The sequence below is a fragment of the Tenrec ecaudatus genome, chromosome 4 (assembly GCF_050624435.1).
Source record: "Tenrec ecaudatus isolate mTenEca1 chromosome 4, mTenEca1.hap1, whole genome shotgun sequence".
In the NCBI taxonomy this organism is placed as follows: Eukaryota; Metazoa; Chordata; class Mammalia; order Afrosoricida; family Tenrecidae; genus Tenrec; species Tenrec ecaudatus.
Window position 1 is genome coordinate 1444750 of NC_134533.1, and position 26520 is coordinate 1471269.

A 26520-nucleotide genomic window follows, 5' to 3' on the forward strand; every position below is an offset into this window, starting at 1 on the left:
CAGGGGGCGTCACAGGTCATCAGGTAACTCAGGCAGAGCCTCTGAGGCAGTGTGCAGACCGTGCTAGGCAGCCTCTACCAATTCTAATGTCAGCTCCCGGCCTGGGCCTGGCCCTGGGGCTTGAGAGTGATTCCAGGCCTCAGTGACTCCTCTGCCAGAGTGGGGTGTGTGGGGTGTGTGTGTGTGTGCGGTTGTGCAGAAGGGCAGGGATGGAGGCCTGGGTGGAGGGACAGCACATACTGGATGGGGTCAGGGCATGCAGCCTAAGGGCGAGCAGGGTTGGGGCGGGGTGGGTGTATGTGTGTGTCGGGATAAGTGAGGTTGGGGGGGGGGGTGTGCCCTGCCAGCGGTGGTGCGTGTGGGGTGTGCTCTTTGCTGAGTGCCCCCACCCCAGTTGGCACATCAGGCTCTGCACAAGAAGCTTAGGCCCCAGGCCCCTTGCAGGGAGGGAGTTGTCCTTCAGAGCCCTCCACCAGATCTGCCTTCGCCGGGACACACACTGAGGCTCACGCCTGAGAGAACGTGTTTTATTTGACTCGACACAGACTAAGAAGCGAGGACGCTGCGTGTGACTGGTGGCGGCAGCGTCTCCTGCAGGGTGCCCAGCTCCTGGGCCGGGCCCAGTGCCAGTTCCCGACCCACAGGTCGCGGGCTTCCTCCCTGGACGCCCGGGAAGCAGGAACGGGCAGAAGCGACAGCTGGAACCCCCACTGGGTCCCTCGGGCAGCGTCCCACCTCTACCTGCCCCACCCACTCTGGGCCACCATCAGCCGGCATCCAGGCGGGGCGGGGGAGGGGGCTTCTCGGTAACAACCAACCCCACCCAAAGCACACCAAACCCCGGGTCTACAAAGGAAGCCTCTCCACAGGGCGCGCGGCCGGCGCGGGAGCCCAGCCGCCGTCTAGCAGGGAGGGGCCGCGCCAGGATCCCCAGGCCCCAGCAGCTCCGCCTCCGTGGGGGCCTGCACACGATGCGGCGGCGCCCGGGCCGCCGGCTCCTCGGCCGTGCGCGTGTCCGCCCCGCGCGCCGCGGGCTCATCTCTCCTTCACGTGGTTGTGCGCCGCGGCGGCCGCGCCGGCCCCGCTGCACAGGAGCCCTGTGAGGTCGTCCAGGACGGCGGTCTCTTTGGGGTCGAGCAGGTTGAACTCGCGGACGAAGAGGATGAAGTGCGCGTAGAGCGTGTTCAGGTGCGCCTGCAGCTCCAGCGCCAGCGTCTCCTTGAAATGCGACGAGTAGATGTGGGCCAGCACGTGGAACAGGTACCTGCAGATCTTCTTCACCAGCGCCTCGAAGGACGGCGGGAACTCGCGGCCTGGGGGCGGCGGGCGGGGGAATGATGCTGCTGCTGTGCTCCCACCACAGGGCCCCTGCCGCGATGGGAGCCTTCCAAGATGAGCCACCCCCGCGCCCCGCCCTCACTGCAGGCCTCCAGGGCCACGAGGAGTCAGCCCTGTCCCACTGGCCCTGCTCTAGAGCGGGGCCACGCAGGGGCGCACTCGCCCAGGCCGACATGACCCCACCATGGCCTGCCCACCTGCCTGGCTGCGTGGGGCCCTCCGCGAGGACGTACCGTACTTGGTGGGGAAGACGTCCTCGTCGGTGACCAGCTTCTGCACGGAGCTCATGACGAAGTCCACGTACTGCGGTGCCGTGCATTTGACCTTCTTGCCCCGCTCGTCATACCAGTAGTACTGTCTGCGAGGGCGGGGCGCACTGTCGCACAAGCCGGCCACCCACCCACGCAGCTCTGCCCCTCCCCCGCAATGCCGTGCTACACTCGGTGAGGGGCCGTCCACTGCATGGCCAAGGGGGTCATCGGCTACCCAGACCGCATCCCTGAGCGGCCACCAGGGGCCTCTCCCTCTGCCCCGCCCCCCACCACTGTGGGGCAGATGCCCCTCCCGGGGTGGTGGTGTGGCTGGTGCTGACCACTACTCACGTGCTGCCGGCGGCCATGATCTGGCACGTCTCCCCAGTACAGAACTCGGAGATGGTGCTGTACTGCAGGTTGATGTGGTGGAAGAATGTGGTGGCTGTGGGGGTGGGGGACACAGCCGTGAGGATCCCAGAAACCCCCTTCTTCCTCAGGGCCTGCCACCCCCACCCCCACTGGGACTGTTCAGCCACCCCCGTCTCCCTTGGCACCCTGGCTGGACCAGCGCCCCCCTCCCTCCATGTGTGCCCTGCCGCACTACAGTGCCACACCTGACTTCAGTACCCAGTTCCTCCCAGCCCCACCAGCGCCCCCAAGCACTGTTGCTGGTTTAATGCCCTAATGCTCAGTGCCCCCCCCCACATGGTTTCTGCGCCACACACATGCACGCATGCACGCTCGTACGCACTGTTGCTGGCCAGCCACTCGTTGAGGTCGATCTCCCGGGGCAGCACCACCAACTCCTTGAACTCGAAGTCAGTGATCCTGGATTTGGTGTGCTCTGGCTCCAGGTAGATCTTCTTCTCCTCTGGCACTGGCTTCTTCCCGTTCGGCTTGGCTTTGGACTTCCTGCCCAGGAGGGGGGAGAGGAAGGTCACCCACGCGCACCTGGGACGGAGACGCGACCCGGGTCAGTCAGCACACAACAGAGGGGCTAGCCTGGTCCAGGGGCCTCCGTGGAGACTCTGCCCGGCCGCCCTAAGGACACTCCCAGCCCTAAGAATGCACCACGTGGCTGTTCCCTTACCATGTGACTCAGGGATGGACTGGCAGCCAAGGGCTTCACCTACCCATCACCCCCATGATGGACAGAAAGGTGGAAGGCTCCACTCCTTCCCTGCATAGCAGGCTGGTGGCCCAGGGTGGGCTCTGTGGACCCCACATATGTGTCCCCTGGGTCAAGCCAGGAGCAGTAACAGGTATTGTTACCTATTAGCTGTGACACGTGATTATCCACACTGCCCTCTCATGCACACTTTCCCAGTGCTAGTTCTTATACAGTGAACATCAGCATGCTCGCAGGGGTCGGGGCGCTGAGAGAGGTAGACCCCCCAGGACCGTGAAGTTGGGGGTCTTCATTTGGGCTGCAGGGCAGGGGTGCAGCCAGAAAGGGGGCTGGGGTCCTGACCTCAGCCTTGGCTGTCCTGAGCCCTTCATACCAGGACCTAAGGGTCTCCCACTGTCCCTGCTGGACGACTGGTGCCCTCAGACCTCAGCTTGTGTGTCCCCGTGGGGCTAAGTCAGGAATACACCCCCCTCCTCCCGCTCACGCTTGCCGGGAATCACCTTCTTGACTCAGTTTCTCCACCTGTCTCACCTCTGCCTTTCAGGGCAACCACTGACCTGTGCAAGTGCCACCCCTCGCCTGGCCAGGCTGATGAGGTGTATTTCCAGGGTCAGCCAGGGACTAGGGCCCAGTGCCACCAACCCTGAAGGGACAGCCAACTCCAGGCAGGCCAGGGAGACCTTGCCGGACCTGACCTTGTGTTCCTCTCTGTCCTGTTTTTAAAAGTAGTTAACAGTTTAGTTAAGAGAAAGGAAGGAAAAATGCTCCCGGATGCCAGGGAAATTCTTCTCACGGGTTCTCCCAGCGAGCTGTCCTTAAAAGGCCATGTGTACACACAGACCACCAGGAGCGCCAGGCACTGTCCAGACCGACCGGGCTGAGCTCTGGGGCTGTGTGGACCCGACCAAGGCACGGGTTGAGCCCTGGAGTTGTATGGACAAAGGCTACCTCACAGGCCCAGGTGGCCTCACAGCCAGCCAGGAAGGCCCCTTGGCACAGTGTGGACATCAGGACTTGTATAGCGAGTCCTTGGCCAACTATGGGAAACCCATGGGAAGACCCACAGGGATGGCGCCTCAGGGCCCTCCCTACCTATGCCTCCCTACCTATGCCTCAGACACCCCACCTTGGATTCCTTCTCCATGACCCCAGGCAGCAATTTTTTAAACAGGGGGCCAGTTCACTGTCCCTCAGACCCATTGGAGGGCCGGAGTATAGTTAAAAAAAAAAAAACTATGAACAAATTCCTATGCACACTGCACATATCTTATTTTTAAATAAAAAACAAAACGAGGCAAAAACACCCGGCAGCCTGGATAAATATCCTCAGCAGGCCACATGTGGCCTGCAGGCCATAGTTTGAGGACCCCTAGAGGGTGGTCAGCCAGTAGCCACCAGCAGCTGGCTTCTTGTCCCCGTCCAGGACACCACTGTGCTGGGTCTGTCCTGTCAGTGGACTCCCCCATCACGGGTACCCTGCCTGCCTCCTCCCCCATCACAGGTGCCCTGCCTGCCTCCTCCCACTTCACAGATACCCCGCCTGCCCCATCCCCATCACAGGTACCCCACCTGTTCCTCATTGCCCCATCACAGCAGTTGAGGGACACTTGGATGGCAGTGGAGCAAAGTGTCCAGTAGGGCAGACACCCAAGTGGGGAAGTGGGCAGAGCTGGGAAGGGGCCCTCCAGAAGTCAGAGGTGGGAGTGGAGGGAAGGGATCCAGACCCCACTGGTGCTGGGGTGTTGGTCCAGACCATCTGCCTGCTGTCAGCCCCAGAGTACCCCTAGGTGATGTCACTCTGCCCTGAGAGGAGGGACAGCTTGTGGTCACCTGACCGTGTGTTGGTGGCTCCTGGCTGCTGTCCCCACTCAAGTTCACCCCTGACCACACCAGGCTACTCCCACCCTGTTCACTCCTAAACACATCTGGCTGCCCCCATCCTGCTTGTCCTTGACCATGCCTGGGCATTCACTGCCACAGCAAGGGTGGGAGAGAGGTGCTGGGCGAGTGCCGGGAGCCCGCTCTGCCAGGTGTGGACAGTAGTCCAGGGTCAGCAAAGGCTGTGCTCTGTACCTCTGAGATCAGCCAGGCCCCAGCAGAGCAGCCGTCCCGCTTCCCCCACCTTGGGCCCACTTCCACAGCAGAGGGGCTACTAGCTGGGATTACCCTGCTCACTGACCAAGGCTCCGCCTGTACTGCTCCCTGGGGTGCCCATCCCTGGCCCCCACACCCGAGGCAGCAGCTGCAGTGGGCCTGAAAACTGATCCCTAACAAGGTCCTGCTCCTGCCCAGCAGTTCGCATCCACGCTGTCCTACCAGCACCCCGCCCCTGCCGGGCTCCAACACTGTCCACACAAGGGCCCCCGAGGCTAGGGACACACCCAGTGCTTCTGTGCACGGGCAAGCATTGGTCAGCATGGAAACAAAGCGTGCTTTCAGGCTCCACGAAAGGAGAGGGTGCGGCAGTAGGCACAGCCTAGGCGGGGGAGACAGTGACCCAGACACTCAGACCCCATGGCGCCTGGAGTGCCACTGCCTCCAGGAAGCCTTCCCAGATCCCCGAGGTTCCCTGCCACTGCCATAGAGCAGAGGGCACACTGAACATGCACACTGTAACCAGCACCCTGGTGGGCACACTGCCAGCCTGCCTGCAGTGCCCCCCCAATCTCAGGCCTGGACAGAGGGCTGCTGAGGTGAGCCCAGAGCCGGGTGGGAGGAACAGCTGGATGGAGCTGCCCAGAGTCAGAGCCCAAGACACGCACTTTCCAGAACCAGCCAGCAGTCTCAGAAGAGCTGCCAGCAGGGAGACCTGGGTCCTGGAGACCCAGAGAGCCGGGCTCACTCCCATTTATACACCATGATGGGGACATGACACACCAACACGAAGTGACCAAGAGGACAGTGATGGGGCATGTTCAGAGAGGTGGCTACTGTAACACCTGCATGCAGCTAGCATGCATCCCTCATCCCCGGCCCCAGCAAGGCCAGCCCTACCCTTGTGCACCAGCCCAGGACCCGAGGTGCCACCACCAAGCCTTCCTGAGGGTGCACCCACCCGAGCACTCACATACATCCCACCCTGTGCCTTCTCACACGTGTGTGCACACACGCACTCCCACCAGCCCTGCCAGACCACCACCAATGTGTCCTGGGAGCCTGTGCTCTGGACAAAGAGGCTGCAGGAGGAGGGAGCCAGCAGCAGATCAGAACAAGACCAGGAACCTTCCAGAATGTGTTTCTCTGACACAGAGACACAGATGCCCACCTTGCTTCTCTCTGGCACCCCAGACCTTTGGACGCAAGTAATCACTGACCAGAATATCACAGCATGCCCGCTGGTGTTGAGGGATAGCAGCAGGGACCACCTGGGGCTCGGTCAACTCGGGCTTTGGCACGTCTGCCTGCCCTGCCCAGCCCACCCCATGCACAAGCTGACTGTGAGGGCGCTTGGCAAACAACCCGACTGGGCAGACCCAGAGGCTCTGAGAGGGCCCTGCCATGGCATACCCGGCCACCACCACCAGCCTGTCTCACCGGCACACCCTGGCCTGGTGCCTGCAGATGAGGGAGGGACAGAGGCACGCACAGCCCGCCCCGCACTACCACCCGGGGCTAGGCCGTCACCTGAGCACTCTGCCTACCGCCTGGAGGACCATCTTGTAGCTGAGCCCCGACCTGGGGGGTGGGCCGTGCAGCGCCCGGTCTGTAGGCAGTGCCCCCTGGTCCCCAAACATGGCTGAGAGAGGGCAGGGGGCCTGGGCCAGCAGCAGCGCCAGCTCCTTCTCTGGAGTTGCCTGAAAGTGGCCCCTGGGCTGTCTGTTCCCTGGGCCTTCCCCTCCCTCTGCCCCAGCCAATGAGGATGTGGTGGAGGGCAGGGCTCTGGCTGGAGGGGACAGGCAGCTGCTCTGTCCACAGCTGAGGGGCTGAACTACAGAAGTAGGGGCACATCTTGGCCAGCTGCCGGGTATCAGGTGGAACTGGGAGGTGCTCTGAGTAAGAGGCTGACCCCAGCCCTGCAGAGCAGACAGCAGGTTCTGGGGATAGTGGGGCCACAGATGACCCAGGTGTCGGCCTCGGGGCAGCCTGACTCCTGTCTACAGGCACCCAAGCAAGTGGCTGCAGGAGACTGGGAGGTGGCCAATGTCCACTGACCTCCTGCAGGCATGCACTGGCCAGGGCTGGCTTGGGTCCTGGGTGCACACGTGGCACTAGGGCTCGGAAGATGGGGGAGAGCCAGCCAGGCCTGTGGCTTCATCACACCCCTAACCCCACTGAGCCTTCCTGCAGACAGGTGCACACGGCAGGTGGGGGTCATCGGCCACTGCCCAACTCGAGGCCCTTTCTCCAGCAAGGCCCCCCTTGTGGTTTTGGCACGTGGGAAGGGAGTTCTCGTGCTGAAACAAGGTCTGAGCATGCTATTCTTAGCCCCTCTGTCCACTTCCAAAATAGATCTAGTTCCCCAGCTGCCCCACGGCCCTCGAGCCATGTGATGCCCAGGTGGCAGCCCTGTGGCCCCTTGGAGAGTACAAGGCCAGGCTCACTGCCCTGGACTCGCAACTGGCTCGCTGCGTGCCTGCAAGAGACTGGCACTGGCCCGCTGGCTCCACCTTCCACACCACCACCACGGGGTGCCAGCAGCCCCTCTGCGCAGTGGCAGTTCACTTGTTCTGCCATCCTGACAACAAGGACCTGAGTGAGGCCTCTACCCACTGCCAAACGTCACGAAAACATCCATGCTGTAAAAGGCACACTAGAAGGTCAGCACAGCCTAAAAATACCACGTGTGTGTTCCCCCAAGACCTCAGAGAACACAGAGAACTCCTGGGGGAGGAGGCGGGATTTGGCAGGACACACAGATAAAGGGCCCATCTCAAATACCTACAGCACATAGCAACACCTCAGCAAGATGGACAAGTCGATGTTAAAATAGACAATCAGCTCATCAAGGTCAGCGGCCAACACACCCGCGGGAAGCTGTGCTCACTGGCCACCTGAGAGATGCCATCAAAGCATCCATGAGACCCCACCCCACCCCCCACCAGGCCCAGAGGAAAGTGCAGAAAATACCAGATGCTGAGAGGCAGTGGGACCGACCGTACACCTCGACACCCACTGTGGAAAGTGGTGTGGCGCCTCCGTCCCAAATGGACACAGGAACACAGGAGCAGCCATCTCTCTCCTCGGGGACGCCCGAAGCAAACACGGGTCAAAACACGAGCAGAGAGAGATACGTGCGGACCCGGGGTGCACGCAGCACTGGGAACCCCCTCCGTGCCCGTCGGCGGAGGGATGGGCAGGTCCGCGTTGACGCACACAAACCACCCCACTGCGCGCCGCTAGAGTGATGACGAGGATGGGACTGTCCCCCTCCTGCCCTGGACAAGCGCACGGGGCACTGTCCGAGAGAGGTCAGCCAGTCCCACAAAGACAAGTACCTATGAGGCTGTGAACAACAACAACAAAAGGTTTTCGTAGCCAAAGGGACAGACTTGGCTGGTTACAAAGCAGCGGGAAAGGAAAGGGGGCGGGGCAGAGAAAGCCCCATAAATACACACATTAAAAACAAGAATGCAGAAAAGCTTTGGAGAGGCATGCGCACACAAAGGGGAGCCCTCAAAGGTGCGAGGAGTAACTCATCTTGAAAAAAGCTGGGATTCAGAGGCGCACACATACTCGCGAGTGCACACACACACACACACACACACAGACACTACACACATGCAGACATACATATGCATACTGACACAGACACAAGTGCATGCAGATACACACAAACATACATACACATGTACACACACACGAGACGCAGATACTTGGCTCTGACCTCCCACTGTCTAGCATCCAGGACAGAGCAGGGCCTGTGTGAGGACCCATCTCGTCCTCTTCTGGGGCTTGCAGAGGAGCTAGACCTGTGAGCCTTGCTAAAGGAACCCAATCCCAAGCCCTTGCATTCCCCGCCTACGGTCCAGGTGCACCCGCAGCAGCCCCAGCACAACCAGACCTTTCCGAGATGTCAGGTGGACACAGCCACCATGGGTTGACCTTGGGCGGAGCAGGGCTGCTGGCCGGGATGCACCCTGGGCACTGACACTGACCCACCCTTCTGTGATGGAGGCTTAAGAGGACACTCCAGTCTGGAATCTGCACAGAGCCTACAGGACAGTCACGCACACTTACAGGTACACTGATGGTGAAGCTGCACACCCTGCCTTACGCAAACACTGCTGCCGCCTTCTGTTCACCGCTGAGCTTCTAGGGTGCAGGTACTGGGGGCTGCATGTAGGAGGGGGGGAGCTGAGTGCACAAGGAGCTAAGCAAGGCGGGCAGTGGGATCGCCATGTCAGCAACAGCGAGGGGTATCTCTCTGCCCACGTCCAAGTCTGAAGAAACTACACTCCTGGGGGCAGTGATCAGGTCTTGGAAACAGCACACAAGTTTCCAAGTTAGGACACGCCTCGCCGTGGCAACCAGCCCAATCTCCAACTTGCTGCACACCTGTCTCCTGCCCTGGTATGAGTCCCAGCATCCCCACACGGCGACCCAGGAGCCCACCAGGGGAGGCCCTTCACCCACTGGACATGGGGACATGCTCCTTGTCCACTCTTCCAATCAGCGCTGGCCCCCAGCCTCACTCTGATGTTTGAGGGGGCGCTCCATGAACCATGGAGGCAGGGCAGTCCAGCCAGCTCCTGGCAGCCAGCTCGCCAAACCTTGGAAAGCACCTGCTGATGGGAGCGCTGCGGCTCCCTAGGCACCCAGCTGCCAGATGCGCCACAGTCCCTCCCTCAGGCCCCAGGCAACGTGTGACCATGCCACAGCCACACAAGAGGCCAGCAGGCGACAGGCCGGCACACAGCTGTTGCCTCTGGGGAGGGTACAGGTGGCTTCCCAGTTGTGACAGCTCCAGTGTCTTGAGCCCCGCCTGCTGGGCTGGGGGACAACCCCCCCCAGGCTACTCTCAACCCCAATGACGCAAGTCCACAGGCTCACACATGCCATCAACCGCCCGCAACCCTGCTGCTGCCTGGCTACACCTGGGGGAACCTACACACAAGCGGTCAGGTGCGGAACCAGAGAGAGAATCTCCGGAGCCATTGGAGCATCAGCTAGTGTCCCAGGCTTCGGGGTGAGAACTTGTGTCCTTCCCCCTTCCCCACGGGCTACCCAGGGGCCACTTGGTGCCTGGGGCCTGGAAGGGCAGGCCCTCATGGTGCTAAAGGGAGCCAGGGCGCCACCTTCTGGACCACAGGTCTGCAGGTCAGCAGCTGGCCACAGGAGCACACCTGTGCTCACACCCGACCCCACAGGCCCTCGTCTGTAAGAGCTGGGCAGGGGTCACAGCCGCAGAGGTGGGAATGTAGGCCTGCACACCTCTACCACCCCCACCTCCCCAATCCCACCACATGGGCACATACAGGCATGGACAGATATGCAGGTACATATAGGTGTGGCAGAAACCCAGGTACAAACAGGTGTGGACAGACACAAGGCATGCGGGTGTGGGTATATGTATATAGAGGCATGTATGTGTGGCAGAAACCCAGATGTAAGTGTGGGTAGAAATGCAGGTACACTCAAGTGGGGCATGCACGTGTGTACAGATACACAGGTGTGGGTATATGTGTGGGGGCATGCAGGGATGGGTAGACATCAGACACATGGGTAGGGCAAGAAACTAGGTGCACGTAGGTGTGAACAAACTCCAGACAAGTGGGGGAGGGGCAACCAGCTTCCTGGTGCTCTGCCAATACCTACCTGGGCTGAGGGGCAGAGGCCTGAGTGAGGTGTGGCCGGGGCTCTGGCTACATGCCTGCCCAGCACCTCATGTGTAGCACCTCATGTGCGGCCAGCAGCCACACAGGGAGGCAGAGGCCATCCCCAAAGCTGCTAGGTTCCTGCTCGGGTCTGGCCACTGGCAACCCCTGCTACAGGAGGAGGGTATCTGGCAGTGCCAGACCCAAGCCTGCTAGCAGGGTGCCTCCTCCAGACACCCCCACTGCCTAGGGGCAGAGAGAGGCCTGCCACGCAGGGGCTTCAGCCACGGCTGAGCCGCCTTTGATGGCACCACAGCCTCGCCCACAGGAGGGTGGGAAGGAGGCCAAGGCACAGGCCGGGGCACCACCACCACAAAAGGGGGTTGGAACAACCAACCGGCAGGCCACTGAGGGCTGTTGTGTCCAAGGCCCCTGCAGGGCTGGGAAGGCCCCTCCCAGTGTTAGGTCACCAGGCGGATGCCGCTCGGTGCCCAGGAACACAAGCCACTGTGGGCCTGCCAAGAGGCTCTGCCCTCCCAGTGGGTATAAAAGCCCAGCTGCAGAATTTAGACCAGGCTCAGTCCCAGCGGCACGGCCATGGCCAGACATGGGAGATGGTCAGCCCCAAGGAGGTGTGGACAGAGAAGTTAGCCTGGGACCAAGCACTCCACTGAGCCCCCTCCCGAGACCTTGAACCTGCCCAATTCTACTCCCAGCCCCCACCCAGTGTGAAGTCCACTGCACTGTCTGTGCCACCCTCGCCCCACCCAGCAGTGGCAGTGCTCTACAAGGAACCCAGGGCCCTCTCTTGGACTGGGTTTGCAGGAGACTCTGTGTGTGCGTACGTGTCCTGTTTTCTCGCCCACCCTTCCCTTCTGAGGGTTTCTGCCTCCCCAGGTCCCTGCATCCAGAGCTCAGAGACTATAGGGGCTCTGTGGCCCTCACAGGGTATGTTCCTGCTGGACCCCATAACACCCAGGGTACACATCCCCAATGGACCCACAGCCCCCCAGGGGACACATCCCCACTTGAGCCCTGGTCTGAGGGGCCGTCATCCTCTGAAGAGTACAGCGTCTCTTCCAGAAGTGGCCCTCTGGGGGCTGGCTGGCCAGCCAGCAGCTGCAGGGGGAGCCCTGGGCAGCAGCACCCCTGGGTAGAAAGGCCCTTCCCTTCAGATCCAGCACTGACCCCTATGAGGCTGGGGCTGCACCCAGGCCGCCCTCTCCCTCAGCATCCACAGGTCCAACCGGGGCCCTCCCGAGAGAAGCAGGAGTACTCTCAGGACAGGCTAGTCCCTCTCAGGCCCCTCCCAGGATAAGTAGGGCCCTCAGGACAAGTGGGCCACCGTGCTGTGCTGTAAGTGGACCCAGAATATGCCGTCTGTTTCAAACAGAAGCAGTGGAAACTGGGCGCCCCCAAAGGAAAGGGCGGTTACTGCAGCCTCTTTGCAATTCCCCGTGGTAGCACCAGGGGGCCATACTGTCCTACTCAAGGCTGGGGTGGGGGGGAGGGGGAGATGCCAGACCCCAGACCCCCACCCGAGAGGAGAGCAAGACAGACCACCTTCCAGCCCAGCGTCTAGCAGACAAAACCCAGAGAGGGTACTCAAGGAAGCTAGGGTCATGCTCTGCAGGGACCGTGTGCATCTGCATCAGCTACCCAGGGACAGTGTTAGGCCCCTTGGCAAGGCCTGGTCTTTACCAGCCCCTGTACCATCCACCGAGCCCAAGTCTCCCACAGACGGAAAGAAACCGAGCAGAGACCCCACCCAGAGCCTGTCAGGACAACAGCCCGAGATCAGAGCTGGGTGATGTCCGGCCCTTCACTGGACAGCCTGGTGGAGGGGCATAGGGACACCTTCAGGACAGACTCCCAAGTTTGTGGAGGCACTGATGGACCCTTACTGTGACTGCTCTGAGATGGCTGCTTAAACCAGAACTCTTCTGAGGTTTTAACATCAAGACACGTGCAGCTCAGCTAGGAGGGAGGTCTGCCCTGCGCTTAAGCTGGGGGCTCAGGGAACTCTCGCTACAGCACAGGGAAGCAGCAGCCAGGAGCTTCCTGGAAGGAGGGCAGGATGCTTGGGTAGCTCCAAGAACGCCCAGGCGCCTCTGGTCCAGAGGACACTGTGGAATGCGGTGTGGGCCGTGTGGGCACGGTCAGAGAGGTAGCAGCCAGGTTAGAGGAAACATGCAAGGGTGGACTCCAGGCAGAGGAAACTGGTCACACTGGGAAGGTCGGGAAAACAAGCAAACCAACTTCCATGGAGCGGATTCGGACATCCCCCCACCCCTGAACTAACAAAGGAGGCCCAGGCACACAGGAATCCGGAAGGCCTGAGGCTGAGCGCTGGTCACATGGCGACATGTCCTGTGTGAGCTCCTGTCTGTGATGTGACAAGAACAGTGCGTCACACTCAAGCTCCCAGTCGTCGAGTCAGTTCGGACTCACAGTGGCCCTGGAGGACGCCAGCCCCTGGAGTTTGTTTTCGAGACTGCTGCTGTCTCTCTGGGGGGTGGTGGTGGTGGGGAGGGCCTGTGGTTCAGAGCCCAAGGTGTAAGCACTACCCCCCCAGGGCTGCGTGGCCTTGGCCAGGCAAAATCTTCATAGTGACAAGACCAGAAGTTCCAGCAACAAAAGAAGCAAACTCACGCTGGAGGTGAGTTCATGAATGTTAGCCCCAGGTCACCCTGGAAGCAAACATCCAGATGGCCCTCAGCAGAAAATGGTTCCCCACCCTGGCCTACGGCGAGCGAGGAGATTCAGGCTGGCGCTGTCGGGTAGTGTGGAGCTGCTGACTGCAAGGTTGTCTGTTCAAATCCACCAGCCACTCCGAGGGAGGAGGGCTGCCTGCTCCTGTTCAGATGTGCAGCCTCAGGACCCTTCAGCAAGGGTGGCCAGGTGTCAGAACGGCTACACAATGGACGGATGTAACTGATAGCCCGAGGCCAACACCAGGAAGCAGGGAAACGGGAGCCGGGGCTGTGTGTAATTTTACAGCCTGGAAAATAAACAAGTGGCCTAAGACTTGGCTCCGGATGCAGCCACGAACTTTCCCGCCACCCAGCTTGGTCCTCCAGCTGGGGGCGTAGGCCTGCTTTGTGGCGCTGCTGGCATTGCGTGTCTGCCCTGCCCACTGCTGCCCCCTGGGCCCTGGGGTCAGAAATCAGCGGTGCAAACACGGCAGGGGCAGGGTGAGGCTGAAGCAGCAGCTCTGCCAGTGGCCAAGGGCCACTTGATGCTGGGTGCTCAGTCCTCAGTCCTCTCAAGGTGCACCCTAAGCACCCGGGTGCCGCCCCCGCTGAGTGCCACTCCAGGGCGTGCCAGGAGGGGACGTGAGGCACCACTCACTTCCTTATGACGGAAAAAGGCCTCCCTGCTGTGTGGTCAGCACAGTTCTCACAGCCCAGCCGCTGCTGAGGGCAGGACCATGCTGGTCTCCAAGCCTCACCTTCCTGGGACTCCCCGAGACCCACCCTCCACCCAGTGCTGCCACCCACCTTCCTAACATAGCCGGCGCCCCCTCTGCTGTCCACACCCTACTTCCACCCTGTGGCCTGCACCCCAGGGGAGCCTGGATGGAGGTTCCTAGCCAGACAGAGGAGATGCCTTCAAAAGCTGGGACCACCAAGTGTGGGCCCTGTCATTCCAGACAGAGCTATCCCGGGGGATGGGGCGTGCTGGAAGAGGCCACGGGGCCCAATGTTGCCCACTCTAGCTCAGGTTCACTGGGGTGGGCTTCCCTCAAGAGCGAGCAGGCTTCTTCCAAAGGCCCCCCTGTTCACAGGCTCCACCCACAACCAACTGCAGGGTCCTTAGTCCCAGGGCAGCTCACTGCAGCATGTTCCAAATCACCAGGCACACAACCGCCCACTGCCCATGCCTCAGCTACCACTGGGCTATAGAAGAGACCCCTGTGGAAGTACTCGCGGACTTCAGGACAGGCTCAGCCAGCCAGAGACCACATAGAGTGAACTGTGCACAAAGGCCCAGTGTGGGCAGGGCAGGCGGTGCTCGGGCTGGGAGGCGGAGACGCTGCTGGCCCATACAGGGGGATACAGTCCTGGAAGGGGGAGTGGCACGGTTCTAAAATTAGACTAACCAAGCTCACTGCCATCAAGTCAATGCCAACTCATAGCAACCCTATAGGACAGGATAACACTGTGGGCTTCTGATGAACTGGACGAAGGTGCAGCTCACTGGCAGACCAAGGTGGAGCTAACTGCAGTGTAAAAGGTCCTGTGTGGTTCTCTAGCCCTGGCCTTGGCTGCTATCACCAAGAGACCCCACTTTCTTGATGGATCTGGGTAAGTAGCTGGAGAAGAGCTCTGAGTGAATGTCACCCTTCTGGGTATAAACTGAGCCCTCACACAAGCAGAGGTGGGGTGGGGTGTCTCATTACCAACAAGAGCCAAGGGGGGAGTGCATCCTCTGTTCCCAAGACCCCTGTGCAGCAAACCTCCTCAGCAACAGCAGAGGAGAACCAGGAGCTAGAGCAGGAGACAGAGCGGTGGACTTCCTGACCCATGGAGCAAGTCAAGCGGAGTTCTCTGGGGTGGGAAGGAGGCTGGCTTGTAGAGTGGTATGCCCTCTGGGCACCTAACTGGCAGAGCTGGGTGCACTGGCCCCAGAACTGGAGCCAACTGCCTTTGAGTGGAGGCTCACAGTGGAGAGACACGCTCCCTGGACAGTTCAGAAACAACTTTCTCACAAGCCTTAAAGAACAACTGTGTCCTGAGCACCTCTCACCTGAACGGTAGTCTGTACCTCCCATGACAAACCTGCACGGTCACTGAAGTAAACTGCAGAAAGCGGAAAGTGACCACATGCAGAACTCTTGAAATTATACTGGCACACATCGAGGCACATGGTTGAAATAACTGAACTCCAGCAAAAGGGGAAACCCAGACAAACGGGACGTCATCGCAACAACATGCTTATAAAGGGCTTCACGTGAGGAGCCAGGTGACAGGTGGGGGAGGGGCTGCAGTCACGCCCCAGCTAGCTCATGAAGGCCGCGAAACATGAACAGCCCCAGCTGACACCTACAGGCAAACCGCCTGCTGTCACGAGGGGCGCAGGGAGTGACAGGCCCTCTTCCCCCAGGATGAACACCCTGCCAGCATGCCCGAAGATGCCTCCATATCATAGAGAGCACCTCCTCATGAAGACCAGGGCCGAGAGCACTAGGGTGGGAAGGGACAGTCGGGCAGCCCCGGCCGGGGTACCTCAAAAAGACAGACCCAGAATAGACATGCTGTCCCTGCGACGTGGCACCAAGTCAGTGCCCATGCACAGCCAGCCCGTAGACCAGGAGACGGAACTCCGCCAAGCCCTGTACCCTCCTCACCACAGAACAATCTGAGCCCACTCGCTGCGGTGGCCTCTGTGGCAGCCCTCTCCTTCACCAGGCAAGACAGGCATCTCCCCGACTGGACAGCAGAGATCACACAGCCAGGTGGACGCAGCTGGCCCTGCAGCACTGCTCTGAGCCAAAGGCACCCCCGTCCAGGGCTCCCTCAAGCCCTGCACTCTCACTCTGTAGAGAGAAGGGCGTCACAGCCCGGATGTCACACATGCAGCTGTGGGACGCACACACCCTGCCTGCGCTTGCATGAACAGCCTAAGCTGTCGGGTGCCATCTGACGCGCAGGGACAGGAGATCATGCACCCCTTCCTGCCAGGCTCCTCAGGCTTGTTAGGGCAGCAGGTAGATGGGGGTGATCAGGAATGTGGGGCAAGGGGTCTGTTTGGGGGCGAGGCAAAAACTCCCTGGCCTGGATAGTGGTGAGTGCCAGGCCACTGAACTTGGCAAAGGGCAACGTGGTGGTGGTGGTGGTCTGCCTTATACCCACCGAGTGATGAGGGCCATGCAGTGAGAAGACGGCTTGCTGTCAAAGGAGCCCTGCTGGTGCCGAGTGAGAGAAAGACAGGCTGCCTGCTCGGCAGAGATCACAGTCCTCTGCCCTAGAGGGACACCAAGTGTCTGAAACCGTCAGCAGACCTCGCCAGCCAGGCTGCAGTGGCCCCATGACCCCACAGGTAGCTCCTCCCAGGAGGCAGGGAAAGGGAAGGCACTCCCTGGCTTCACCTGCTTCCTTCCCTGGGGGAAGACACCTGTGGGCAGGCCAGCCAGCGAGTCTCCCAGGGAGCAGGCCTCTACCTGCTCTCCCCAGAGCCCAGAGCTCAGACTCCGCCCGCCGGCCACACCTGGCGTGCTGCTCGGAAGCAAAGGAGAGCCTTCCTTCTGCCAGGGGCCAGGCAGCCAGGAGTAGCAGGGCCTGCCCACAGGGCGGGTCCCTGCAAGCACACCTGCACCCACTCCAGCTCCCTTCCCGCCCGCCCACCAGAGGCCACACTCCCATCAGCCTGGGGCCCTGCCAGCACTGCCAGGTGCAAGAGCCCTTGCCAGGCCCCTCTGTAGCTCTGTCCCAAGGACAGTCTCTGTGTGGACACACACACACACACGCACGCACGCACCCACCCAGAAGCATAGACACAGGTCTACACAGTCATAGACAGATAAGCACACACACACACACACACACACACACACACACATAGATGCATGGACACACATACACACAGCCACAGACACATACCCGTAGAGACACACAGAAATCCAGACACAAAGACACACACACACCCAGAGGCACAGAGGTCTTCACAGTCATGGACACATACACAGAAACAGTCATAGATAAGCCCACACATAGACATGGGCACTCACGAACACACAGTCACATACCCACAGAGACACACAGAAACCCAGACACAAAGAAACACACACGCAAACACAGACACAGGGATCAGGTGACCATGCCGGGGCTGGCTTCTCCTTGGCAGGGCGGCCTGTGCTCCTGAGTTACTGAGGGGACAGTGGGAAGACCTCGGGCTGTGCCTGGTTGGCCCTGCCCGCTCTGGCCACAATGCAAGAACATCGGTAAAGGAAACTGGTCTTCGGGAGGCCGTGGTCTAGCCCAGTGCTACCCAGGGGCGGGCGGGTGGGCAGTGAGACTGGGCGAGGTGTGCTGGCACGCTGGCTCCCACTTCCTGCCAGGGCTCTTTCGGCTGAGCAGCGAGGCTGGTGGTAGGCTGCTCTGGGCCTGGGCAGGCCGCCCGGGAAGATGCTACGGAGCCAGGCCAGCAGTGCCCAGGGGGCAGGTGGCAGATGCAGAGGGATCCTTCTTTCAAAATGACCCCTGTGTAAGCAGCAGGCAGAGTTGTGTCCATACCACCTGGCCGACAACAAATGGTTGAAATGAGGAAACACCAACCAATCCCACTGTCGTGTCCCCTCTGACCACCGCCACCCTGGACAGGGTCCCGACGGAGCAAGGCTGGGGGCTCTGAAGCTCTGTGCGGCAATGCTCAGTACCCCGGCAGCAATGCGACCACTCTGCAGCTCTCGCAGGATCACCACACCACCCTATTTCCTCCTGCCAGAGTGCAGGAACCCGCACCTCGGCCCCTCGGCACCCACACGGGCGAGGCCGGAGCTTGGGCTGAAGAGCCAGGGTGGTGTCCTCAGTTTGTTTTCAGGAGCCTTGGTTATGCGGTACAGTGGTTATGTGACGGGCTGCTACCCTTAAGATCAGCAGTTCGAAACTACCAGCTGCTCCTCTGGGTAACGATGGGCTTTCTGCTCCCATCAAAAGCTGCCTTCTTGGAAACCCATGGCTAGTTCTCCCTGTCTTGTGCAGTCACTCACTGTGAGCTGGCACTGACTCAGCGGCAGTGAGTCTGGTCTGGGCCTGTGGGGAAAGTAAGTGAGGGGCCTCTGGTAGTGCTGTGAGTCTGGCACTGGGCTGCTAACGGTGAGGCTGGCCATTCACACCTGCCAGCCCCCTGCACGAGAAAGACGGGGTGTCTGCTTCCCAACTTATCCCGTGAAGATCTGCCATCTCGGAGTGGGGCGCTGAAAGGCACGTTAGGTTTGGGGGTGAGTAAAAGGGACAGAGCATAGAGGTCTCAGAGGAAGCTGAGGCACAACTGGCCTCCTGGCTCTGGCTCCACCCTCCGAGATGGACGCTTCCAAAGAGCAGGGGCCTGTGTTTCAGGAGGGAGCATCAGCGAATTCATGACCCAGATGCCCAGCGTGCAACTGCAAACTTCAGGGCACACCTTGGGGTAAGCAGACTCCACCAAGCCCTTCTGGGCAAACCTCTCTAGAGCCCAGGGTGGACACAGGCAGGACCTCCATCACAGGTCCTGTCGAAGCAGCAGCTCCTGGCCATGTCCCCTCCTGGAGCATGGGCAGCAGACTGCCATGGCCTGGCTAGTCCTGCTGAGCGTCCTGGGGCCAAGGGCTCCCACTGTCCCAGGAGGATGATAGATGCCCAGGACCTGGCCTCTCCCACTGAGGACCCCAGAGCTGAGGGCTCCTGCAGACCCAAGGGCTGCAACGTGAGAATAGAAGCCTGACTCTGGGATCTGCTGGACACCAGTGGTGTCCACAGGCCAGCCCGACGGTCAACTTAGACAGGCCCTAGAGTGACACTGCCCCCCCCCCCCCACTAGCCCTTCTGAGAGTAAGTCTGTCCTGTGATTTCAAGCCCCTCGCCAGTTGCTGTCAGGTTCACGCTGATTCACAGCCACTCCACAAGTGTGCAAAACAGGATAGCCCTTCACAGCACTGCCCAGAGCTGACTTATCAGGACTGGACAGCCCGGCCTTTCCTCCACAGCCTCTCTGGGGAGGTGCAGAATTCTGACTTCAGGTTTGCAGAGAGCGGCACTGCCCTGTGACTGTCTCAGCTGTCCCCTTTCTCAATGAAGCATGTTGCCCGCAAGGCCTTCCCTGCAGGAGCAGCTCCACAGGGGCACCTGCTAGGTGGCTTCAAACTGTCAGCCCTTAGTCTGGTGGTTCCCTGGCTCTTCCATGCCTATGCAGCCAACATGTATCACCTGCCCGGCCCGTGCCACCCCCCAGCTGATGGTGTGTACTTACTGCCAGGAGCATGCATGACCATTTTACAACTCATCACAGGGAGGGGAAGGGCGGGGACGACTGCTGCAGGTCTAGAGAGGCTAGGCCACCACCCAGAGTCACACAGCCAAGAGGCAGCAGAGTTGGGCTTGAAAGCCAGGTGGCCTCTTCAAGAAGTTTGGTGTCTATCTCTGCCCCCAGGGCTGTCTCCTAGGCACCCACAGGTGGGTGCAGACTCCCACAATCCTGCTGGTACCCAGCCCTGCCACACTCAGCGCTTTCCTTTGGCGGCTCGTTCTCCTGCCCTCCCTGCCCCCTGGGGCATCTCCTTGTCCATCCTGACAGTCACCACATCACTCAAGGTGACACAGCGGCTTGCGGGGCACAAAATGTTGATTGTGCATCACCTGTTGGCTTCATGTCCACACAGGCCTTTCCTATAGCCCCAAACCAAAACCAACCACTCCCTGGACCCCACCCCAAACCAGGTGCTGCCGAATCAACTCTGATTCATTGAATCAACCCCGAGCCCACACGTGTCAAGGCAGAGCTGTTCGTCGTTGTGGGGTTTGTCCTAAGGAGGTAACCAGACCTTTCTTATAAGGTTCCCCTGGGTCCACTCAAACGCCCGTGCTTTGGGTCAGCAGGAGAGCACTTGGACCATTTCCATCACTTGGGGCCTCTGACCCCACCCCAAGCCCGGGGACTACCACCCTGACTGTGCTATTAGACAGCAAGGCGATTGGCAGCTAATTACGGGCCAGGTTACTGGATGGGAACATGCTTGCTTTTCTGGTTCCGCAAAAGGAAAAAGCCAAGATCGCTTCGCCACAAGTAACTTTCTGAAGGCAGGGTCACTTTCCACCCTGTTTCCCCGCAACCTCATTTCCACCCAGCGAAACACAAAAGCAGGTGGAGGGGAAGCCGGGCTCCGGTCCTCGCAGTTCCTTCCTCCCCGCCCTCTGGCCGTGGCCCTTTGGCGGCCGCAGGGGACCCGTTGCCGGATGCGCCTCCGCCCCCGGCTCCCTGGCCCCCCCCCCCCCCCCGCTCACACCGGTCCCGCGGATGTGTCAGAAAAGTTGGGTGCTCTCGCCTTATGGCTAGTCTTTTAAAGGGCAGGTTCCTGGCCGGCGTGGACGTTATCTACGCCGGGAGCGAGTTTCTCGCCGCGACCGGAGCGCTGAGCTCATTCCGCGGACTCCCGGAGCTCTCGGCCCCCGGCGGCGGGGTCACCGGGCACGACCCCGCAGGATCCCCGGCGCCACCATCTCGAGCCCCGGGCCGCTCCAGCCGCCAGCGCACCCCGGCCCCCAGGAGGCGCGCGCAGCGCCCAGGGCCCGGACGCCGGGCACCCTCCGCCGGGGACGCCGCCCCGCCCGCCGCCCTGATGCCCTTGACCGGGCGGCCGGTCCACGCACCCCGGCTCCGCCCGCCGCGCACCGCGCCCGCACTCACCCCATGAGCCAGTCCATGGCTGCGCCCCGCGCCCCGAGCACGCCCGCCGGCCGCCTGACACGCTCGGCCCTCAGCCCGCGGCGGCGGCGGCGGCGGCGGCGGCGGCGGCGGCGGCGGCAGCGGGGCGGCCGGAAGTAAACACTCGCTCGCACACTCCCACACGCGCCCGCCGCCCCGGCCTCCGCCGGAAGTGACGTGGCGCGAGCGCGCGGCTGCCTGGGAAGTGTAGTCCTGGCGCTGGGGGCTCGTCCCTGGAGTCCTTTTGACTTCCCAGGCTCAACCCTGACCCCAGGGTTCCTCTTCGGCCTCCGCCAGCCCTCGCGCCCGACTCTCCCCTGCGCCCCGGGGTGTCCCCTACACTCTGGTCAGCCCTCGTGCCCCAGCCACCCCTTGTGTCCCGGTCACCCATGCGCCCCATGGTTTCCTCTGCACTCTGACCAGCCTTTACGCCCACATCTTCCCCCTCACCCAAGATCCTCCCAGACCCCAGTCTCTCTTGGGGCTCTCGTTCTGCAATGCCTCCCCCGCCCGCCTGCCCGCATCTCCATAGGCAGCCCTGGGCCCCCAGTGTGTTCAAGGTGCGTCCCCAGACCCTCACACTCCTGTTCTGCTGTGGGTGCTCAGGGACTTCTGTACAACAGCAGGGGCCCACGTTCCCCTATCCTGGAAGCTGTGACTAGGAGCAGAGAACGGGAGCCGAGGCCGGGCTGCCAGAGCCCCAGATATGCAGGTGGCCTGGGTCCTCAGGACTGGTCTGCTGCACTGCAAGGTCGGGGTGGGAGGCTGGAGGTGGAGGAGTGGGAGTGGGTGGTTGGGTTTAGCACACCCTCCTGCCCCGCCCAGCCCCACCCCAGGGCACAAAGTGGCCCTCCCCATGGCACATGTCAAAAACCAAACTGAAGTGTTTTTGTCACTGGCTCCTCCTGGCTCTTCGCCCCCTGAGACCAGAGATCTCCTCTCAGGGTCTGCAGAGGGGACAGAACCCTGGGCCACCGCTCTGCCCATGGTCCGCTGTCCCAGCCTCCAAAAAGCTGCAGTGCCTATCATCCCAATTGGACTGGGTCTCCACCTTCAGTGGAAGCTGCCCTGCCTCCTCCCCATGTGAGCTCCAGTGGGTGCAGGGGTGACTCCCAGGGACCCTGGCTGACACCCAGACGCCACAAGCCTGGACTGCCTAGAACAGCTGGGTCTCCCATGGCGTTAGCTGGATCCACTGGGAATGCTGGGCCCCAGTCTTCTACCCACTGCTGCCTGCCCCACAGGTCAGCTCCACAGCCAGAGCCAGGCACAGACATCAGGCAGAGAAAGGGCCCCAGGGCCCCCTATTCACCCCTCTCACATTCAAAGGAAACCCTTTGGCCTCCCAGGGCTCTGGCCCTTTCTCCTCCAGGCCCCCTCCTGCACACCTGCCTTCTCTCCAGGCCCAGAGGCCTAGGGGGCTCCACACTGCACCCACAGAGGGGTCTGAGGTGAAGGACTGGCTTCTGAGACCTGTACCCGGTTCCGGTTACAATGGTCTCCCTTGTGAGCCCCTCTGCGGCACCCCCTCCACAGGAGAAGCTGGCAGGGCACACAGTCCAATCACAGATGCCCTGGTAGCTTGTAGTCTGGTGAGAAGAGGGGCAGTCCTGGGGTGCTTCCCTCCCTGATAAGGGGTGGCCTAGCAGGGAGAGGCACTGAGCTCTGCTGGGGCACAGATCCCATTTGCTGATCACAATGTAGGACACCATGGACCCCAAACAAGGAGGGGACTGCAGCATTGCTTGGAACAAGGAAGACCCCACTAAGCCACCTTCCTTCTGAGCTCCTGAGCAGCAGGGAGGCCTGTCTCCATCGGGGTTTCTGCTCCTCACAGCTGAAGCCACCTTCCGCTGCAGGGAAGGGAGTCTCCAAAGCCAGTGCTCTCCCTGCCCCCCGCCCTAGAAAAGGGAGGGGGTGAAGGGTGCACAGCTGCTGCCAGAATGGGTCTGGGTGGGGACCATCTAGGCTGGGGCTGCGTCTGAGGCCACTGACCACATCCTGACTGCCGGAGGGAAGGAGGAGGGAGGGACAGGCAGGTCTGTAGGAAGGGATTCACCAGGAGGAGGTCCAACCCCCAACCCTGTTTGGCTGATTTATGCTGACAGACACCCTGCCTGGCCTTCAAAAGCAATAATGTTTCTGCTCCCCACTCCCCACCCCAACCCTGAAGCCTCTTGCCTCCATCACACCTCTACCCAGGGGGACCCTGAGAATATGCTCACCCTTCCACGAGGGCCCAGCCCCTCACATCGGCTACTGGCAGGCTCTGGGGGAGGCCCTTCCCTCCTCCTGTACCCCAGCCATCCTGGGGGCCTCCATCCACAGCGTATCCCAGTTACACCCAGCTGCTGCACATATGACTGTGTTTCCCCTGGTGGTGTGTCTGACTGTTGGTGATATGCCGGCGTATGCCATACTGTCCCAGCGTGCAACATGGCATGGGACCATTGTCAGCGCTTGTGTTTCCAACCCCCAAAGACCATTCCAGACCAGACACACACAGATCTGGTCACCAAAGGCTGGAGCCACAAGAACTAAGGGGTCCTCACAGCCCGGACCACTGTCCTGACTTGAGCTGCTGTTGGAGGCTGACACAGCACAACCCAACAGATCACTGCCCGGTCCCACGCCATCTTCACACTTGTTCCTGTATGTGAGCCATGCTGGCGGCCACGGGGTCAGTCCAGTTCCCTGAGGACTGTCTTCCTTGCTGGCCCTCCACTTCACCACGCAGGATGGACTGGTCTCTCCTGACAACACGCCCAAAGTACATGAGACGCAGCCTCACCATCCCGGCTCTGAGAAACCTTCTGTCTGTCCTTCTTCCAAGACTGAGTGCTTTGTTCGTTTTGGCCACCGCGGCGCATTCAATATCCTTCATCAGCACCTTCATTCAAAGGCATCGATGCCGCTTTGATCTTTCTCATGCCACGTCCGACTCCCACCTAGCTGTGAGGCGATTGGAGAGACCCTGGTGTGCATCACAGTAAAAACCAAAAACAAACCAACCCCTCTGTTCACTCTGTAAGGTGTCTGTCCGACCCTGACACACACGGGGTCACTGTCACTCGGTCAGTCTGGCCCTGGCACAGTCAGAATTGACTTCCCAGTAATGGGTCCAGCTGGTGTTCATCTCAGGAAGGGGGAGCATCGGGAACGGCAGGCCAAGCTCCTCCTTTTTGGTCCTGTGGTGCCGAAGATCCTGATTGTGATAGTTGCCTGATCTGGTGTCAATATAAAGATTAAGAGAGTAGGGGTGGTGTCTAGGCTGTCAATCTGGAGATAGCTAATGAGACTTCTGTGGGCATGGACTTCTGAGAATCTGGGACTTCCTCCTTGGAGGCAGAAGACGGTCTCTCTCTCTCTCTCTCTCTCTCTCTCTCTCTCTCTCTCTCTCTCTCTCTCTCTCTCTCTCTCTCTCTCGGCTACTCCCTGGGAGACATTGCAGAAGACAAGCCACATGGATGCAACCAGACCTCGGAAGCTGGAGAAGCTGCAGAGACCCCTGCCAGCGCTGAGATGCTTACAACACCCCTGGACCCAAAGAGTATCCACCCACTGGCTTGTGATCGTCCTGCATTTGGTTTCATTGCATGTGTTTCGTGAGTCTGAAGAGGACTTTATAGATTGGTATTGGACATATGGGCTAATATCGGACTGATGGCCTTGGACTGGACTGGGCTGGGATGTTTTCTCAGAGTTCAATTGCTCTTGCATATAAATCTTTCTTTTTTTAAAATTTATTTTATTTTATTTTTTTTAATCTCTTTCTTATACACATAGGTGTGTCAATGGATTTGTTTCTCTAGTCTACCCAGACTAACACACTGATGCAGCCCCGGCTTGATCTGCAGTTCCTAGTGTCTGTAGGCGCCCTCTCGCTCACCTGTTGTCAGGTGCTGGTGAGCTGGCTCTGACCCACAGTTGCTCCGTGCCCAACAGATGGAGACCGTGCCAGGACCTGTGCCGTCCTCCCAGAGGCCATGTCGAAGCCCATCGTGGCAGCCGTGGGGTCCGCCTGTTTCCTTGAGGGTCTTCCTCCTCTGACTTTGCCAAGTGGGATGTGCTTCTCCAGTGCCTGGCCTCTCCTGCAGCAGGTTGTACGGTGGCCCATGCCGTTGTTCCTGGGGAATCTGAGCCCTGGGTGGTCCTGCCTCTATTGGGGTGCACCCTGTTACCCCTGGACATGCAACTCTAGGGCTGTCCTATTTCTTCCTTTCCCCAGTGGGTCCACATAACACCTAGGTTTGAGTCTGAGCTCCCCCACCAACCCGCGGTCCTAGCGTCGCTGTGGCCTCAGGCCCTGCAGCTCCGACGGAAGGCTCAGGCTTGAAAGAGGGCCTTTTCCAGGTCTCAGGTGGAGATGCAGTGAAGTACCAGCAGGTGTGCAGGGTCCTGGGGACAGGGTCACCTGCTCCTGCCATTTTCCCAGGCTCACGCTTGAGCCCACACTCCCCTTGCTCATGGGGCACGGCAGGACACACCCCTTTCTGTGGCTTTATGCCACCTCCCCATAATGGGCAGTTCGGATTGCCAGGTCAGGTGACCTCCCGTTGGTCTTAGGCACAGTCTGAACCTGAGCCCGGCGACAAGCCAGAACTTGCTTCTTAAAGACTCAGCTGCTCTTTCCTGAGAGAGCATGGCTTTTCTCCAGTCACGGGAGCCCTCCTGTCTGGTCCATTCTTCCATTAGTGCGAGGCGTGGATGCAGCGCAGCAGTGCACCTGGGCCTCTGGGGCTGCCGGTGCTGAGTGACGGAGCTGCGCCTTTGGCAGCCTCCGTGAAACACCGGCCTTGATCCGGGGCACTTCCAAAGCGTGTGCTGTTAGGTGTTAGGAGTCGGTTCTGGCCCGTAATGACCCTACGCAGAGCCGAGCAAATCCCTGCGCCATCCTCACAGTTGCTCCTGTGCCCGAGGCCGTGGTAGCAGCCACCACATCAGTCGGTCTCCTTGGCTGCATCTGGGGACACATGCGAAGCCCATGGACTCTTGGGTCTCCTGCTCATGGGCTTGAAGCAGCGCCCTTGGGAGCACTGGTCAGGGATTAGACATGACCGACCCAAAGCCTGGTTTTATCTGCTTTCTTATTCTTTCACAAGGAGCTCCGGGCAATGCGGTGGTATGAATCTTTACTACTGAGCTCTCCATGCCTGCTGGTAGGCAGGGTGGACAATGAGATGGGTGTGGATGTTGTTGAGGGGCTGCGTCAGAGTTTTTTGTGGCTTCTGCCTGCTTTATCTGGAATTGCTACACCCAGCAGCTTCAGCGCATGCTCTGACAAGCAGAAGGGCCCTTCTGTATGAGTTTAGGGGCTAGAAGTCTGAACCAGAGGTCAGGCTGTCTTCTCTGCTGGCTCACAGGTTAGGAGGAAGGTCCTTGTACCAATTGTGTTAGAGTTCTCTAGAGAGACAAAACCAGGACACTTATCTATCCATATATATGGATAGATATAGACAGCACAAAAGACTATAACAAATAATTAGTCCACACAGCAGTACAGAAGGCTCAGTTCAACTCACTTCTGTGGAACAGAATGAGGCCCGCCAGGTCCAAGGTCAAGGTCCAAGGACTTCCAGCAATGCAGGCAGTCCGGCCACAGGCAGCAGACACAGGGCGGGTCACCAACAGTCAGCAGCTCAGG

At 60.4% G+C, this 26520-nt stretch overlaps 1 protein-coding gene across 2 annotated transcripts; it reads right to left on the reverse strand.

Annotated features, from left to right (window-relative positions):
- Positions 1-511: 511 nt before the first annotated feature.
- MOB2 (MOB kinase activator 2) lies at positions 512-20999 on the reverse strand. Of its 2 annotated transcripts, none has more exons than XM_075545184.1 (5): positions 20859-20999; positions 2344-2504; positions 1941-2034; positions 1572-1696; positions 512-1313 (listed from the first exon to the last, which is right to left on the reverse strand). In XM_075545184.1, exons 1-5 carry the CDS (start codon positions 20873-20875, stop codon positions 1036-1038), a joined length of 675 nt encoding a protein of 224 aa, XP_075401299.1. In that variant the 5' UTR covers positions 20876-20999; the 3' UTR covers positions 512-1035. The 2 variants fall into 2 exon arrangements, with proteins under 2 accessions (XP_075401299.1, XP_075401298.1); XM_075545183.1 differs by having other exon boundaries at positions 2344-2543.
- Between the last annotated feature and the right edge of the window lie 5521 nt (positions 21000-26520).

What these genes read in the sequence shown, in the direction of transcription:
- MOB2 (XM_075545183.1), bottom strand. An exon ending in CGAGTGGCTGGCCAGCAACA is followed by an intron (nt 2,035 to 2,343) that starts GTGCGTACGAGC and finishes CCACCCCCACAG; the next exon opens with CCACCACATTCTTCCACCAC. An exon ending in CGTCTTCCCCACCAAGTACG is followed by an intron (nt 1,314 to 1,571) that starts GTACGTCCTCGC and finishes CGCCGCCCCCAG; the next exon opens with GCCGCGAGTTCCCGCCGTCC.